Source organism: Neoarius graeffei, chromosome 2 (assembly GCF_027579695.1).
Source record: "Neoarius graeffei isolate fNeoGra1 chromosome 2, fNeoGra1.pri, whole genome shotgun sequence".
Taxonomy (NCBI): domain Eukaryota; kingdom Metazoa; phylum Chordata; class Actinopteri; order Siluriformes; family Ariidae; genus Neoarius; species Neoarius graeffei.
The window spans coordinates 9,398,964-9,415,986 of NC_083570.1; the positions used below are offsets into that span (position 1 = coordinate 9,398,964).

A 17,023-nucleotide genomic window follows, 5' to 3' on the forward strand; every position below is an offset into this window, starting at 1 on the left:
GGAGGGTGAAGGGGAAATCCTCATCTCTCATGGGGGCCCCTTCCTAGACTTGATTAGTTCCTAATTGAACTCTATAAGGTCTAGATGTGTCCAACTATTGAAAAGAAAACTGAACATCTCCTGGTCGGATATGATTATTATCAGTGTTGAAGTCTATGTTTTACTGCTACCTGTCTCCAGTGCTTGTTCATGTTTTCCTGAGGTAGTCCTGTAGCTTCTCTCTGGCACGGTGCGCTGCTTCATGTGTCGTATCCTTTCCTCTGGCGCGCTGCCATTCCGGTGCTACGCATGTCTTCTCCCTCGCCGCCGGTGTGCTGTCATCGCCCGGTGGGTCTGTGATGAATCCCCTTTCTCTCATAGCCTGCGCGGCTTCCACGACGGTGTCGTATGTTTTCACTCCGTTGCTCCAGTGTATCCGTATTTTGGTCAGCGGCGTCTGAAAACGTATTTTGTTTTCTTTGAGCACCTTTTTAATGCCCACATATGACCTCCGTTTCTGGACGACTTCTGCAGGATAATCATGATCAAAAAAGATCTGCTTGTCTCCTACTTGTATTTTTCTCTTCCATGCCGTCTTCAAGATCATTTCTTTCGTCTCAAACTTGAGAAAGTTGATTATGATGGACCTGGGTGGTGCATTCGGGCTTGGTTTCTGTGCGAGCGCGCGGTGCGCTCTCTGGACGTGGAGCTCCGTTCCTTCAGGTAGCTGTAGCTCTGTTTTTAGCATCTGGTCTACATACTTGCTAGTGGAGTTTCCCTCCGTCTCCTCTGGAACGCCGAAAATGCGGATATTATTCCTTCTTGATCTCCCCTCGAGGTCGGTTACCTTTTCTTGCATCTGGCGTGTCTGTTCCAGCATTTCCATCATCACTTGTCCCGCGTCTACTTTCCACTCCTCCAGCTCTGCTATGCGCTCCTGAGCCTCGGCCATTTCCGCCTTCTGTGTCCGTAGCTCGGTTATGTTGTCTGCTAGCTTGCGCTCAATTTCTTGTTGAAGAGTCATGATTTCTTCTTTCATTTCTTTTTTCAACTCGTCTTTTAGCGTGATCAGTTCGTGTCGTATCTCTTGTTTAAGGTCTTTTATATCCTTGCTGATTGTAGCCAGCCCGACTCGCAGTGTCTCCTTGTGGTCTTGTCCCTCCATTTTCTTTGCTGCGTCGTCCTCGTGTTCGCTTTCTGAGGTCTCGGGTAGCTTTTCAGTTTCGGGTAGTTTCTCAACTTTTTCTTGTCTCTGATTAGTGTTTCCTGTTCTTCGGTTGCCTCTCCCACCCATAATATAACTTTCGGTCGTCGAGTTTAAGCCTTAGGGTGGTTTTTTTTATGTCCGACTTGGGAGAGCAGTTAACTATACGTCTGTTCACTCGGCCATCTTCCCGGAAGTCCTTGGACTTTTTTTTATCCAAATAATTTGAATAAAAATCCCAAACTCACAGATAAACCTGGATTTATAAGGTTCTATCTGCGGGCCAATCATCATCCAGGCTGAATATGGGATGAACACGACATCAGCATATTTTATAATCTAAATATTAAAATGAGTGTTTTTGTGCAGCTGGATTGTGTTCTAGTGAAACAGACGACTGAGCAACAACTTGGCAACGTGCAGGAATTTTACAGAAAACACTACACACTTTTATTCTGGATCACACAATCTCACTGTAGAACCAGGAGACCAGACCCAGAACCCAAACCCAGCGTATAGAGGTTGAGTGAATGTGGTGTGGACTCTGTGGAGGAGCTTCATCGTGTCAGAGACGCTGTAGAAGGACAGAGTTCCTGCACTGTGATCCACATACACTCCTATTCTGGAGGGAGATGGAACTCTGAGATCAGTCTTAATGCTGTTGTGATAGAAAGAGAAAGAAGAAGAAGAAGAACACCGCAGACTCCAGGACTGATTGTTGCATCCAAACCGACACTCATTACCCCGTCCTTTCCTGCTGATGTCTTTATATGAGACTGATATGTACACAACATCAGCACCGCTCCACTCCACCTCCCAGTAACAGCGTCCACACACACTCTCCTTACACAACACCTGCCAGTAGTAATCAAATCTCTCTGGATGATCAGAGTAACGCTGCTCTCTCTCACTGCATCTCACCGCTCTGTTCTTCTCAGACAGAATGAGGAGACGATATGCCGTGTTGGGATCCAGAGTCAGATAACAGAAATCTAAAATAAAAGAGAAAAACAAACTGAACAATGTGAACATGAATATCCGCGCTGGGGGCGTGGTCACGAAAACAGCAGTTCGGTTGCAGTGAAAACTTTTCTCTGTAGAACCCTGTCACTCCCCCCCTCCCCCCACTCTGGGCTCAAGAACACAACAAAAGGGCAATAATATAACAACCAATCAGAATTCAGATACAACAACCAATCAGAATTCAGATACATTCTGTTGCCAAGTAAAATTGTAACCTGTCAAAGTTCTCGAGCCCTCGTGCTGTTTTACCGTTAGATCAATCACATATCAGCTTAAACTAGCATTCTAAACCTAGTTAAAGATCCCACAGAAGAGAGCGACTCCCCCTGCCAGCCTCATGGAACTGAATAAGTTGACTTAATTAAAAAGTTTACTGTTCTATGAAAGGGTGTGTTTGCATGATCATTATTATTTCACTAGTGGCATAAAATTGTCTTGAAAAGACGTCAACAATAATATCGTTTATCGCAATAATTTCTGAGACAATATATCGTCCAACAAAATTTGTTATCGTGACAGGCCCAGAAGCGTGTGTGTGTGTGTGTGTGTGTGTGTGTGTGTTTTAGATTTACATTTCAGAAACTCTTCTCTGCTCTGTGGTTCTGAAATGATCTGAACTGCTGCAGCTGTGGAGAGAAAAATGGAAACATGAGTTTGTGTAAAAGATGGAAAGAGTTTAAAGTGATCCAGTCAGTTTATTCATTTTAAATCAGTGTTTTAGTTCAAAGTGTCGGGTGAATAAAGTGGCTGCAGAAAAGAAAGCAGGAGCATCGCTAAGAAATAACACATCACTGTGTTTCTCCAGCAGGAACAGCTCCTCTTACCATGTGGAGGAATTTTGTTGAATTCCTCCTCACAGAATTCCTCGAGTCTCTTTTTCAGATCTGAGAGAGAATTCCTCACTCCATCAAATGAGAGATGTTGACGGACAGCGACGCTGGATGTGTGAAAATCTGGTCTGTGAAGTGGAGGAGAGCGACGTCCAGAAGCTAAAACCTACAGAAAGCAAATGAAATGTAAAACCCACTTGTGATGTCAGACGGACATTTATTGTTCCCTTAATGAGAGGTGTTTTAGAGAGTGTGTGAGGAACAGCTGGCTCTGTAGATCAGACAGTGAGTGTTACCTGGAGGAAATGGATGTGATCGTGTGTGTGTGAAAGCTGCTCCAGCTCAGTGACTCTCCTCTGAAGATCAGCAATCTCCTGCTCCAGTTGCTCCAGGAGTCGTTCAGCTCGACTCAGTTCAGCCTTCTCCTGATCTCTGATCAGCTCCGTCACCTCCCAGCGCTTTTTCTCCATGGAGCTGATCAGCTCAGTAAAGATCCTCTCACTGTCCTCCACTGCTGTCTGTGCACTGAGCTGTTAGGACACACACACACACACACACACACGATTTAAAGCTCATCTATCATTCCCTCTCTTACTGGGACTGTAAATGACTCGTTGTCCATGTTGTGTGTGTTTCTAGGAGCAGCTCTGTCTCTGCTCACTGCTCACCTTTATAGTGTTCACAGCCTGTTCCAGCTCCTGCACCTTCTTCTGCTTCTCCTGGATTCTCTGCTGGGATTTCATCTGCTCCTCCTTTAACTCACTCTGAGGACAAATAAAATACATTCAGCTTTTTATACAGTACGAGCGAACTGGTTCCATATTAATGTCAGTTCAAAGTACATTCATGTTTCGCTCTGAAGGTTATGTACTCTGTGTGTGTGTGTGTGTGTGTGTGTGTGTGAGAGAGAGAGAGAAATGTTCACTAACTGATCTGGGCTGGGTTTCCCGAAAGCCTCTTAAGGCCAAGAGAGTTTTAAATGACCTCTTAAGATCCATCATCAAGCTAACGTGGTTTTCCCGAACAACATCGTAGCACAAGTCGTCCTTTAGTTTGCTCGGAATTTACAAGAGACCCGGAGCACTCGTTCAGAACAAAGAGCGACTCGCTCGCTGCCGAATCCACAGAATGCGCATGCGGCTCTGAGGGACTCTCACAGTCAGCGGGGGAAACTGGGGTTGAATCTGCTGGTGGTGTTCAATTAGTTTTCTTCTACATTGCAAATACATCGAGTTAATTATCAGAGGTGGACAGTAACGAAGTACATTTACTTGAGTTCTGTACTTAAGTACACTTTCTGAGTATCTGTACTTTACTTGAGTATTTTTGGGGGGGAACTTATGACTTTAACTTCACTACATTTGAAAGACAAATATCGTACTTTTTACTCCACTACATTTCTATCAAGGTCCTCGTTACTCGTTACTATGAAGCAGCTTTGAAAGTGGATGTTTTTTCTTTTCTAAAACGTGATTGGTTTTTCCGCAGGTGACACTGAGACAGTCTATCAGTAATCACTAGGGTCACGTCACGTCCATAGACTGGATAAAATCAAGATCAATGATTTCTCCGCAGCATTATTTAACACGATCAGTTGATGGCAGAATGGAAGGAGGCGGTTCTTCTGGGGAATGCACACACCCACGATTCTATAGCTAGAACCCATGGTTCAGTTTTCTGAAAGGAATAAAGAGTCATTTTGCTTTAAATGTTTGCTTTGTTTGCCTAAAACGGAGCACATCACAGCCTACAAAAACTCGCCATCCCACCTGTGGAAGCATATTGAGTGATATAAACGTTTTATTAGCTTGCAGTGAAGTTGTCTGTGCATTTAGAGTTAGCGATAGTGTTGAAATAACTATGCAGTCTGATTAGTCAAATGATTTTCTGTGGATCTGCCCGCCAAGTTGCCATAGTCTTGTCCATGGCTAATGTTTACACACAGCTAGTTAACTTGGACACTGTTAGTTATGTCCAGTACGATTGCCTTTAGCAGCTACTAATGCCTATATAGGGGACGCGAACTGCAAAGACGCACTTTGTCCTGTTGCTCTTTAGACTCCTTCTTACGAGTGAATTCCGGAAAACCACACACAGAGACAACGTTCATTCTTTAAGAGAGTCTCTCAACTCTCTCTTTAGGTCTAAAGGGCAACGTTATCAGGAAACCCACCCCTAACCAGATTACGACCATCACTGAAGATAAATTTAACACTCTGTTCACCAGAACACAGACAATTTTAATCAGCTTTTACAGAATCCTTCTGATTGAGACACACATTGAAATTAAAGTTCAAATCATATCACTGACTAAAGCACCTGTTTCTAGATGGGAAACTATAATTAAGATGATTTAATTCTGGAAAGATTTCTAGTTCTCACCTGTTTCTCAGCTCTTTCTGTTGCAACTGAAACAGCGTCATGGTTTTTATGTTTCTCCAACATGCACAAATAACAGATGCAGGTTTGATCAGTACGACAGTAGATCTCAATCAGCTTGTTATGTTCAGAGCAGATCTTCTCTTGGAGTTTTGCTGAGGCTTCAATTAATGTGTGTTTTTTCAAAGCAGGACGTTCAAGATGAGGTTTCAGATGAATTTCACAAAATGAAGTCAAACAAATCAGACAGGACTTGATGGCTTTGTGTTTTCTCCCGGTGCAGAAATCACACTCCACATCTCCAGGTCCAGCGTAACAGTGAGCAGGAGAAGCAGCTTGGACTTCAGTCTTCTTCAGTTTCTCCACCACTTCATCCAGCATGTTGTTTCTGCGTAGAACAGGCCTTGTCGTGAAAGTGTCTCTGCACTGAGGACAGCTGTAGACGCCCTTCTGATCCTCTTGATCCCAGCAGCCATTAATACACACCTTACAGAAACTGTGACCACAGAGGATAGTCACCGGATCCTTCAGGAGATCCAGACACACTGGACACATGAACTGGTCCACAGAAAGCTGATCTACTGAAATACTGGCCTCAGCCATTTTCCTGAAATCGCACAGAGAGAGAGAGAGATCAGTTTTGTTTTCTCTGAAATGACAAGTTACTTCCTGGTTCTGTGTGTGAAAGAGAGAGAGAGAGAGAGAGAGAGAGAGGAGGAGCACAAACACAGAGAGATCATGAACACTCCTCTATTAACCATTTCATCTCCCTTCAGTGCAGAAATTTAACCCATGTAGCCGCACTGATTAGGATTAATTTCATGAAATACTCACAGAATGGATCTTAATTTTCTGGACTTTTCCACCTACTGACACCTCAAGCACAACTTTCAGCCTTGTTGATAAATTACAATTGTTTCACTTCAACAGCTTTTTCCTCATGACATCTTTAAACTGATCTTCATCCCTAAAGAATGTTGGAGCCATTTTAAAAGTGAGGAGGACGCAGCTGTCAGGAAGGAAAACCATATTTTATTGATTTCGCATTGTTTATTACGAAAAGAAATCACAAAAGTGGACCTTTTTTTCAACATAATCTCCATTTCACTCAGTATGAGCGCTCCAGGCTTAACAAGAGCCTGAACTCTTCATGACCTGCTGTTTGTGGAAACTAATCCACTTTGTGTTGGGTCACATCCCACCACCTCATCACAGATTAGTTTCCTGGAGCAGCATGCCTCATCCTGTTTTATTCCTGACATCATGATTTATCAAGAACATTATTCCTGGTCGATGAAGAATTTTCTCATGAACAGATTGTTGAGATGGAAATGAAGTTGTTAGGTGAATATGTTTGAGATCAGAGATCCTGAGTCGCCTCAATCAGTCATTAGATGTGTCTTTGAGAAGTAGGAGAACACTGGAGAACCAGGAGGAAACCCACACTGACACGGGTCATTTTTTCTTTGGGTCATTTTAACATTGTTAACAGACTGAAATGAATCTCCTGAAAGGCAGAAGAAAGAAATCTGCTAGTTGTGTTAACACAAGACTTGATCTAATCCCAGTCAGTGCAGGGTTCAAACCCCATCCACCAGAAATATCATTAAAATCAAAGGGAAAGGCAGAGATGAGGCGAGATCATCAACAGGAGATCTATCCAGAATAAACACGGCTCACAACTGAGGAGATTTACTAACACACTGGAAGGGTTCACAGTAACTTCTTCTTTCTTGTGTTGAAAGGCAGTCAGCATCCTTATTGTTGCATTACTGCCACCTTCTGGATCAATTCCTTGCACCATTATACAGTGTCTTGCAAAAGTATTCACCCCCTTGGTGTTTGTCCTGTTTTGTCGCATTACAAGCTGGAATTAAAATGGATGTTTTGGAGGGTTAGCACCATTTGATTTACAAACCATGCCGACCACTTAAAAGGTGAAAATTGTTGTTTTATTGTGACACAAACAATATTTAAGATAAAAAAGACAGAAATCTGGAGTGTGCATAAGAATTCACCCCCAAAGTCAATACTTTGTAGAGACACCTTTTGCTGCAATTACAGCTGCAAGTCTCTTGGGGTATGTCTCTATTAGCTTAGCACATCTAGCTCCTGGGATTTTTGCCCATTCCTCAAGGCAAAACTGCTCCAACTCCTTCAAGTTAGATGGGTTGCATTGGTGTACAGCAATCTTCAAGTTATGCCACAGATTCTCAATTGGATTGAGGTCTAGGCTTTGATGAGGCCATTCCAAGATATTTAAATGTTTCCCTTTAAACCACTCCAGTGTAGCTTTAGCAGTATGTTTAGGATCGTTGTCCTGGTGGAATGTGAACTTTTGTCTCAGTCTCAAACCTCTGGCTGACTCAAACAGGTTTTCCTCCAGAATTGCCCTGTATTTAGTGCCATCCATCTTTCCTTCAGTCTTGACCAGCTTTCCTGTTCCTGCAGATGAAAAAGATCCCCACAGTATGATGCTGCCACCACCATGCTTCACTGTAAGAATGGTGTTCTCAGGGTGATGGGTTTGCGCCACACAGGGTGATGGGTTTGTGTTTCCCATGATGGCCAAAAAGATCAATTTTGGTCTCATCTGACCAGAGAATCTTCTTCCATGTGTTTGGGGAGTCTGCCACATGCTGTTGGGCAAACTCCAAACATGTTTTTTATTATTTTTTTTTTCTGTAAGTAATGGCTTTTTTTCCTGGCCACTCTTCCATAAAGCCCTGCCCACTCTGTGAAGTGTACGACTTAAAGTGGTTCTATGGACAGATACTCCCATCTCCGCTGTGGATCTTTGCAGCTCCTTCAGTATTATCGTTGGTGTCTTTGTTGCATCTCTGATTAATTTCCTCCTTCCCCGGTCTGTGAGTTTTGTTGGGTGGGGCCTTCTCTTGTCAGGTTTGTAGTGGTGCCATATTCTTTCCATTTTGCTATAATGAATTTAATGGCATGCCATGGGATATTCAAAATTTGGGATATTTTTTATAACCCAACCCTGATCTATACTTCTCCATAACTTTGTCTCTGACCTGTTTGGAGGCTCCTTGGTTTTCATGTTGTTTGTTTTGTCATGTTACAGAGTCAGGGTCCTTCCAGAATAGGTTGATTTATATAGACACCATGTGACAGATCATGTGACACTGTGATTGCACACAGGTGGCTCTTAATCAACTAATTATGTGACTTATGAAGTGAATTGGTTGGACCAGCTCTTATTTAGGGGTTTCATATGAAAGGGGTGAATACATATGCACACTCCAGATTTCTGGGTTTTTTTTATCTTAATTATTGTATGTGTTACAATAATACAACAATTTTCACCTTTAAAGTGGTCGGCATGTTGTGTAAATCAAATGGTGCTAACCCTCCAAACATCCATTTTAATTCCAGCTTGTAAGGCGACAAAACAGGACAAACACCAAGGGGGATGAATACTTTTGCAAGACACTGTCCAGCAGCTTGCGGACATCCTGACCTCAGTATTAAAAGCTTCTGTCTGAAAATGAGTTCAGCACAGAAACTTCATCGCTGGGGGAAACTTTATTCTCCTGTTCTCTTATCTTTTATTCTGCAAAGCTTTGATTGTAATATTTGAATAAAAATCCCAAACTCACAGATAAACCTGGATTTATAAGGTTCTAAAAAAAGTAAATTTTATTCAATGAAACACAACATGCATTTAATACAATTCAATACAACCTCTCTCTCTGTCTCTTTCTCTCTCTCTTTTCTCTCCAAGTCTTCATAATGGATCACCACCAGAACATTAGTGCATCGATGTTAACTGGACTTCCTGCATGTTTGCACCACCTTGATAACTGAAGCTTGATTGTGCATTTTCTGAATCATTTAATGAAACAATGTCAGCTGTATGTAATTCGGCTAAAAAGGAGCAAAAAACAAACAAACAGTGACGAGCCATTTGGGAGCTGAACAAGTCGATTCTGACTGTAAATAGATGTTCAGTCCACATTATGTAGAACATTTTGGAATCATTGTTCAATTCACTGCTTATTCATGCAGTGTGACATCCTCACGATACACAACAAGATCTGTTTTTTGTCTTGTTAACTTCAAGAGAGAGAAAAAAGGAGGCTGGTGAGGGAACAACTCACTTATAGCTGCTATAGAGAGCGTGCACGTGATGTCACAAGGTCACGTGATATTTGTTTATCTGCCATTTTGGACGGCAAGGTCGCGCATAGAACTTAGACGAACCCGTTCTAATTATCAAGTGTGTGGGAGTAGATCTTTCGAGACTGGTTATATCTTGTTCAGCATTTGGTTGTACCAATAGACAGGGCCAAAAGGAGGGCCTGTCATTTTATAGATTCCCCGCAGACGAGGAGAGACACGCAAAATGGGTGTCCGCTGTGCGAAGTGAAAACTGGAACCCCAGTTCTACCAGCCGAATTTGTAGTGAACACTTCATATCAGGTAGGTGTAATCTTCTAATTCAATACTCCTAGTACATCTGTTAAGTTGATTTTTGTATTGAATGATAACTGCATACTTAGAAACTAGACAGTCTCTAACGTTTAAAATGGCTATGCCTAGCCCTACTACCCTGGCCTAGTCTATGACAATGTTTTATCTTTTTGGCTCATATATGCCTTTGAAAGGCCAATCCATAGTAGGGATGGCGAAAACTAAAAAAAATCTTGACCGACCACCGAGCCTCATTAGCCGGTTGAAGTAGGTTAACCTTTGAGTTTAAACAGGGATGCAAACGGCGGATGCGCCTTTTGCACGGCTGAATCGCGCAGATCCGATTTGGGAGGGGCATTGGAGTGTCTGAATAATTTCATCAAAGTAAATTATATATTAAAATTACTAAATGAGCAAATGCTGTTACAGTCCATGAAACATAGGAAGTATTAGTATGAGAAGAAGGCAGTTGGTTAGAAAGCTGCGCACATTTGCGCAGCTTCCGTGCAGGCGTGCGCAGCTGTTTTTCAGACAAAAACATACATATTTACAACCCTGTCATTATCTGGAACTGAGTTTAGATTACGAACATTCTTAAGATAAAACGTCCTGCATAGTCTCTTTATGATAAACGTCTTAATGCCACTTACCCGTGAGGTTATCAAGTAGACTTCTTTCTTCGGAACCTTCCAGAGGTATAGTTGGGATACCCATCCCGCAGCAAAATATTTATAAGCTTCCAGGCTCTTGTAAGCTTTGAGGGCTTTGCCAGTGTAACACGATTAACGAGAAAATTGTAAATGTCGTGGTAGGCCAGATCGGGCAAATCGCCAGCTCCGAATTTCCCTGAACAAGGATTGCGGCAAGTTGTACGGATCTGCAATCCCCAACCTGGAACACTTTTCCACGTAACGCTGCCTCATGTCACCTTCAAGATGCTGAACAAACTTAGACAAGTAATCGTGCGATGTAGATGGGGTATTTTCCAAATTTTCTTGGGGATTACTCCCTGGATCCATTACGCTCGCGCAAGGTAAACTATCCTGATGCCGTCCAATGTGGCGGAGTGGGCGGAGTACACACGTGCGGGTCACGTGACTGCACATCCTCTATAACGATAGTGACGACAGGCTCTAACTCGTTTCATGGACGTTCCACAGCATTAAATGTAGATATAAATGGATAAAGAGTATGATGTGTCATTTTGTACACTGAAAAATACAACGGCAATTCTAAAAAAGTTGGGACGCTGTGTAAACTGGAAATAAAAAGAGAATGCGATAATTTGCAAATCATGGAAACCGATATTTCATTGAAAATAGTACAAAGACAACATTTCAAATGTTGAAACTGAGAAATTTTATTGTTTTTTGAAAAATATACACTCATTTTGAATTTGATGTCAGCAAAATGGTTCAAGAAAGTTCAAGAAAGAACGGGGTGTGTTTACTACTGTGTTGCATCACCTCTACTTTTAACAATTCTCTGTTAACATTTGGGAACTGAGGAGACCAATTGCTGTAGTTTTGAAAGAGAAATGTTGTCCCATTCTTGCCTGATATACACTTTCAGCTGCTCAAAAGTTTGCGCTCTCCTTTGTCATATTTTGTGCTTCATAATGCACCAAATGTTTTCAATGGGAGACAGGTCTGGACTGCAGCAGGTCAGTTTAGCACCCAGACACTTTTACTACAGAGCCATGCAGTTTTAATATGCGCAGAAAGCGGTTTGGCGTTGTCTCGCTGAAAGAAGGAAGGCCTTCCCTGAAAAAGATTTTGTCTGGATGGCAGCATATTGCTCTGAAATGTGTTTATAGAGGAGTTTTCGCATGGGCCGAAAATCTGGAAACCCATCGAGTTGATTTTTCATGGGCACACAGGGATCCCAGCCGTGTTCGTCCAAAATAAGTAAACAAATTTTATATATGTGCAAATACAGTGAAGGAACAGTAATGGTATGAGTGTCAAATTAATGAAAATTATTTAACATGAGAACAAACGAAGAAGACATTTTAACATTTTGAGTCATATGATTAGCACTGTAGTGCTGCCTGTTTTTAGTCTACAATGCTCGTTGTCAAATCTCACATCAGTCAATATAAATCTTTTTTTTGTTAGAAAATCAGTAAAAATAACATACAGTGGTGCTTGAAAGTTTGTGAACCCTTTAGAATTTTCTATATTTCTGCATAAATATGACTGAAAACATCATCAGATTTTCACACAAGTCCTAAAAGTAGATAAAGAGAACCCAGTCAAACAATGAGTCAAAAATATTATACTTGGTCATTTATGTATTGAGGAAAATGATCCAATATTACATATCTGTGAGTGGCAAAAGTATGTGAACCTTTGCTTTCAGTATCTGGTGTGACCCCCTTGTGCAGCAATAACTGCAACTAAACGTTTCCGGTAACTGTTGATCAGTCCTGCACACCGGCTTGGAGGAATTTTAGCCCGTTCCTCCGTACAGAACAGCTTCAACTCTGGGATGTTGGTGGGTTTCCTCACATGAACTGCTCGCTTCAGGTCCTTCCACAATATTTCGATTGGATTAAGGTCAGGACTTTGACTTGGCCATTCCAAAACATTAACTTTATTCTTCTTTAACCATTCTTTGGTAGAACGACTTATGTGCTTAGGGTCGTTGTCTTGCTGCATGACCCACCTTCTTTTGAGATTCAGTTCATGGACAGATGTCCTGACATTTTCCTTTAGAATTTGCTGGTATAATTCAGAATTCATTGTTCCATCAATGATGGCAAGCCGTCGTGGCCCAGATGCAGCAAAACAGCCCCAAACCATGATACTACCACCATCATGTTTCACAGATGGGATAAGGTTCTTATGCTGGAATGCAGTGTTTTCCTTTCTCCAAACATAACGCTTCTCATTTAAACCAAAAAGTTCTATTTTGGTCTCATCTGTCCACAAAACATATTTCCAATAGCCTTCTGGCTTGTCCACGTGATCTTTAGCAAACTGCAGACGAGCAGCAATGTTCTTTTTGGAGAGCAGTGACTTTCTCCTTGCAACCTTGCCATGCGCACCATTGTTGTTCAGTGTTCTCCTGATGGTGGACTCATGAACATGTAGGTGTATTATGTTTATGTGTATGTAGATTGGTGTTAAGTGATCAATCTTTAATAATTAAATTGAATCAATCCCATTGAATCATTTAATTTGAATCATTTGAATTTAATCATACCATTGAATCAGTCTCATTGAATCAGTCTCATTGAATTGTTTAAATTGAATTGTTTAAATTGAATTATTTAAATTGAATCATTTAGTGAATCATACCATTATCGGGTATATTCAGAATTATTATGGTCACTTACCAAGCTGCAGCTAATAGTATTCATATACACCTTAAGAGTTCTTTTGAGATATGGGCGACTTCAAGAAGTATCGGAACAGCAGACAAACACACACAGTTTCAATAATAATGGAATTTATTATAACAAAGATAAAAATTGAATAGCAGCAGATGAAATCTTCTGTAAACAGTGTGTGTGTGTGTGTGTGTGTGCGTGTGTGTAGACAAAAGATTAGCTTTGTAGGCTAATTAGACAAAGGAAAGCTAGCTAGCATGTGTTTGTGTGTAAACAAATGATTAGCTTTGTGTGCTAACTAGACAAAGGAAGGCTAGCTAACATGTGCTTTTGAGGCCCAGTAGCCACGTGGTGCTTTTGAGGCCTAGTAGCCACGTGGTTGTGTGTGAGCGTGTGTGTATGTGTGATAACAAAATTAAATGTTAACAATTAAAATGCATTCAAATGGTCATCCGTGATATATGTAGATTTGAATGTGGGCACGGGAGAGTGCGCTATAAAGGTTGAATTGAATCAGGACTTAGAATATTATCTAAAGTTGAGACAAAAGACCTCGTGATAAAGAACAAGGGGGTTACCACGTGTCTCCTTACAGAACAAAGAGAGTTAGCTCTGGTTTGCTAGCTAAAGCATTTGTGAGGCCTAGTGTGTGTGACCACGTGGTGCATCCTGGTCCCTGGAGAAAAAAAGGGTTTCCCTAGACAGCTAACCCACTAGCTTTATAGTATTATTCAATTTACTGAAATCTTAATGAGGTCAAAATATGGGTAAATAATGAAATTAAAATGTTAGGAAGAAAGAGAGGGCATGCAAAACCTATCTATTAAACAATTGAGACCAAAAAGAGAACAAATTATAGAAAACCAAAATCAGTGTGCACACTTAAACAATCCCTGAGTGTAAATTCACACTAAGTAAACAAACTAATTCCTAAGACTAGTCTTCTTGCCCAAACACCAGTCTTACTTCAAAAATCTCGCCTTTTTGTAGAAAGCAGAGAATCCTGGGAGAGGGTAAGTTCACAGGAGCTCGGAAAAACTTCTGTGGGAAACAGAGGATCCTTGAAGAGGCTTCGTAGCTCGTGGGAAGGAAAACTCTGATCAAACAACGTGCACTAGTTAGAAGGGTCCAGCCGCTTCTTAACTACAAATTAAACTGCCTTGGGCTGCAGTTTCGTACGTACTCATAAGGAATAACTGAAAAACGGTTATAACTCACTTGAGTTAAAGATCGCGTGTTTCCGGAGTCTACCGTGATCAAGGGTAAACAAAAAGGAAAACGTGCTGAAATGTAGATCTTGCAAGAAAGAAGTCATGGTTTCGGACGGTCCGATAGTGAGTGCCTCCTTTTAGGTCTGTTCCGTGTGGTTTCAGCCGCCAAAGAGAAAGATATGGCGGACTTCCAGGTCCTTTATGGAATCATGGAGGATGTGATGCAAGCAATCCCGCCCAGGCGTGACGTAGGTCAACGCGGAAGTTGGCTGGGAGTTGTAGTTCTTAGACAGTAGGTGGCAAACTGTACCTACAGACATTAACATTAGCCAATGTGAGAGAGGCCTTCAGTTGCTTAGAAGTTACCCTGGGGTCCTTTGTGACCTCGCCGACTATTACACGCCTTGCTCTTGGAGTGATCTTTGTTGGTCGACCACTCCTGGGGAGGGTAACAATGGTCTTGAATTTCCTCCATTTTGTTCACAATGTGTCTGACTGTGGATGGGTGGAGTCCAAACTCTTTAGAGATGGTTTTGTAACCTTTTCCAGCCTGATGAGCATCAACAACGCTTTTTCTGAGGTCCTCAGAACTCTCCTTTGTTCGTGGCATGATACACTTCCACAAACATGTGTTGTAAAGATCAGATGTTGATAGATCCCTGTTCTTTAAATAAAACAGGGTGCCCACTCACACCTGATTGTCATCCCACTGATTGAAAACACCTGACTCTAATTTCACCTTCAAATTAACTGCTAATCCTAGGGGTTCACATACTTTTGCCACTCACAGATATGTAATATTAGATCATTTTCCTCAATAAGTAAATGACCAAGTATAATATTTTTGTCTCATTTGTTTAAGTGGGTTCTCTTTATCTACTTTTAGGACTTGTGTGGAAATCTGATGATGTTTTCAGTCATATTTATGCAGAAATATAGAAAATTGTAAAGGGTTCACAAACTTTCAAGCAGCACTGTAGGCTACCTGTAGTGTCTATAGGTCCAAAAAGCTTCACTGATCTTTTTCCCATTATTCAACATCAGTAGTAAACATACATTCTGTATTTACAATGGCATAGCTGCCAACTACTACGAATAAATCGTATTTATTACGATTTGTCGTTTTGATTACGAAAATACGAATTTACTACAATAAAATACGATTTTGCCAATTTTCATGGGTCATTTTCAAAGTCTATCACCGGTGGGATTCGTATTTGATAAAACACCGCTTCGTTCCAAGCGGCAGATACTACGCCAAATTTCATTGGCTATTGCTTGTTCTCTCAGCCAATCAATGATGCTATAGACCCCTTCGCAGTAAACGTCATTCTTACGTAAGCGGAAATTGCGCGCGCAGCCTGGACTCAAAAAAGCCTAGTTGTTGTGTTGTCGGGTGTCAGAATCGTAGCAGTGATGGGGTTAAAATGTACAGAATTCCAGAAGGATCTCACCCATTCCAAAAAAATCGCCGACGTCTATGACTACAAGCCATCAAACGTGTAGACTGGGATGAAAGCACTATCAAAAATGTGTGGGTTTGCAGCACCCACTTCATCACAGGTAAGATCAGGCTATTTATTAAATCTTTCTTTTTTATTCTTTCTAGTCTTCGTTTATTGATGTAGCAAAATACTTTGGTAACGTTTGTCTGATTAGCTGGGTCATAGTTACACAATGTAATGAATATTGTTAGCATGTTAACTTAGCTTTGGCCAAACAAAATAATGTGTTTCCGGTTACCCGACCGACCCTGTAAAAACACTGCGACCCTTCAACTGCTTATGACCATGATAAACAAACTATTTCTCGCGCCCAACCCTACCTGCTTGGCAGCCACCTGGCGAGTCAAACGAGAACCGCTAGGGCGTGTCATATAAGCCACTCGGTATTTGCTGAAAGACACGAGGCCCGTCAGGAGTAAATTGGAGAGGCTGGGACCTCCCCTGCCCGAGTTACGAGCGTCCAAAGTCGGGCAGGAGCCGCCGATAGAAAAACGAAACTAAAGCCGAGCACCGTGGCTCTTCGTCCCGAGGCGCAGGGCTAGCCCGCCCTGCCCGCGCTGGTTCTTTGTGGGCAGGGCAGAGGTCTCATGCGGGGAAAATAATTTAGTGTGGATATGGCTAGATAGTGATTGAAATAATGCATACATCACAAAGAACTGTTTGCTCAGGGTATAAATCAGGTATTCAACACGTCCAATGCTATTCTATACTCAACTTAAGATATCTGAATTGATGATAAATCTGAAATTGCAGGAGTTTGTGTCAGTGAAATGATACATTCCTTGATTTCCTCCTGATTTAAACCTTAGAGCAAATACCATGGACTAACAGGGCTGAAAAATGAAAGCATTTGCATTTATTTTGCAACACAATTTACAAACACAGAATAGGAAACTTAAATATAGGAAATTTTAGTTTCTTTATTTGAAAAGAAAATGGCACGGAGCAGCTGTATTCATTAGAACAACATAAGTGAACATTGCATTCATAGACAGAATAAGAAAAAACATGAAGCAAATATAACGTCATTAAGGCCGAGATGTTAGGCATGCACCCAATTTTGATAAACACACAAGAGATCAGTTTTAAGCATGAAAGTCCCCACTAGTATATAAAAATATATTTTG

At 41.5% G+C, this 17,023-nt stretch overlaps 1 protein-coding gene across 1 annotated transcript; it reads right to left on the reverse strand.

Moving 5' to 3' along the window:
* Window positions 1-1,626: 1,626 nt before the first annotated feature.
* On the reverse strand, window positions 1,627-6,056 carry LOC132880412 (E3 ubiquitin/ISG15 ligase TRIM25-like). Its single transcript, XM_060913784.1, has 6 exons — window positions 5,419-6,056; window positions 3,705-3,800; window positions 3,321-3,566; window positions 3,031-3,202; window positions 2,779-2,832; window positions 1,627-2,175 (listed from the first exon to the last, which is right to left on the reverse strand). Exons 1-6 carry the CDS (start codon window positions 6,016-6,018, stop codon window positions 1,634-1,636), a joined length of 1,710 nt encoding a protein of 569 aa, XP_060769767.1. The 5' UTR covers window positions 6,019-6,056; the 3' UTR covers window positions 1,627-1,633.
* Window positions 6,057-17,023: the final 10,967 nt, after the last annotated feature.

Excerpts from the sequence above, each read along its gene's own strand:
- LOC132880412 (XM_060913784.1), bottom strand. The coding sequence starts at position 6,018 with ATGGCTGAGGCCAGTATTTCAGTAGATCAGCTTTCTGTGGACCAGTTC. Across the intron at positions 3,801-5,418 it reads CAGAAAGAGCTGAGAAACAG|AGTGAGTTAAAGGAGGAGCA; the intron begins GTGAGAACTAGA and ends ATTTGTCCTCAG. Across the intron at positions 2,176-2,778 it reads CAGAGAAGAGTTTCTGAAAT|ATTTCTGTTATCTGACTCTG; the intron begins GTAAATCTAAAA and ends CTTTTATTTTAG.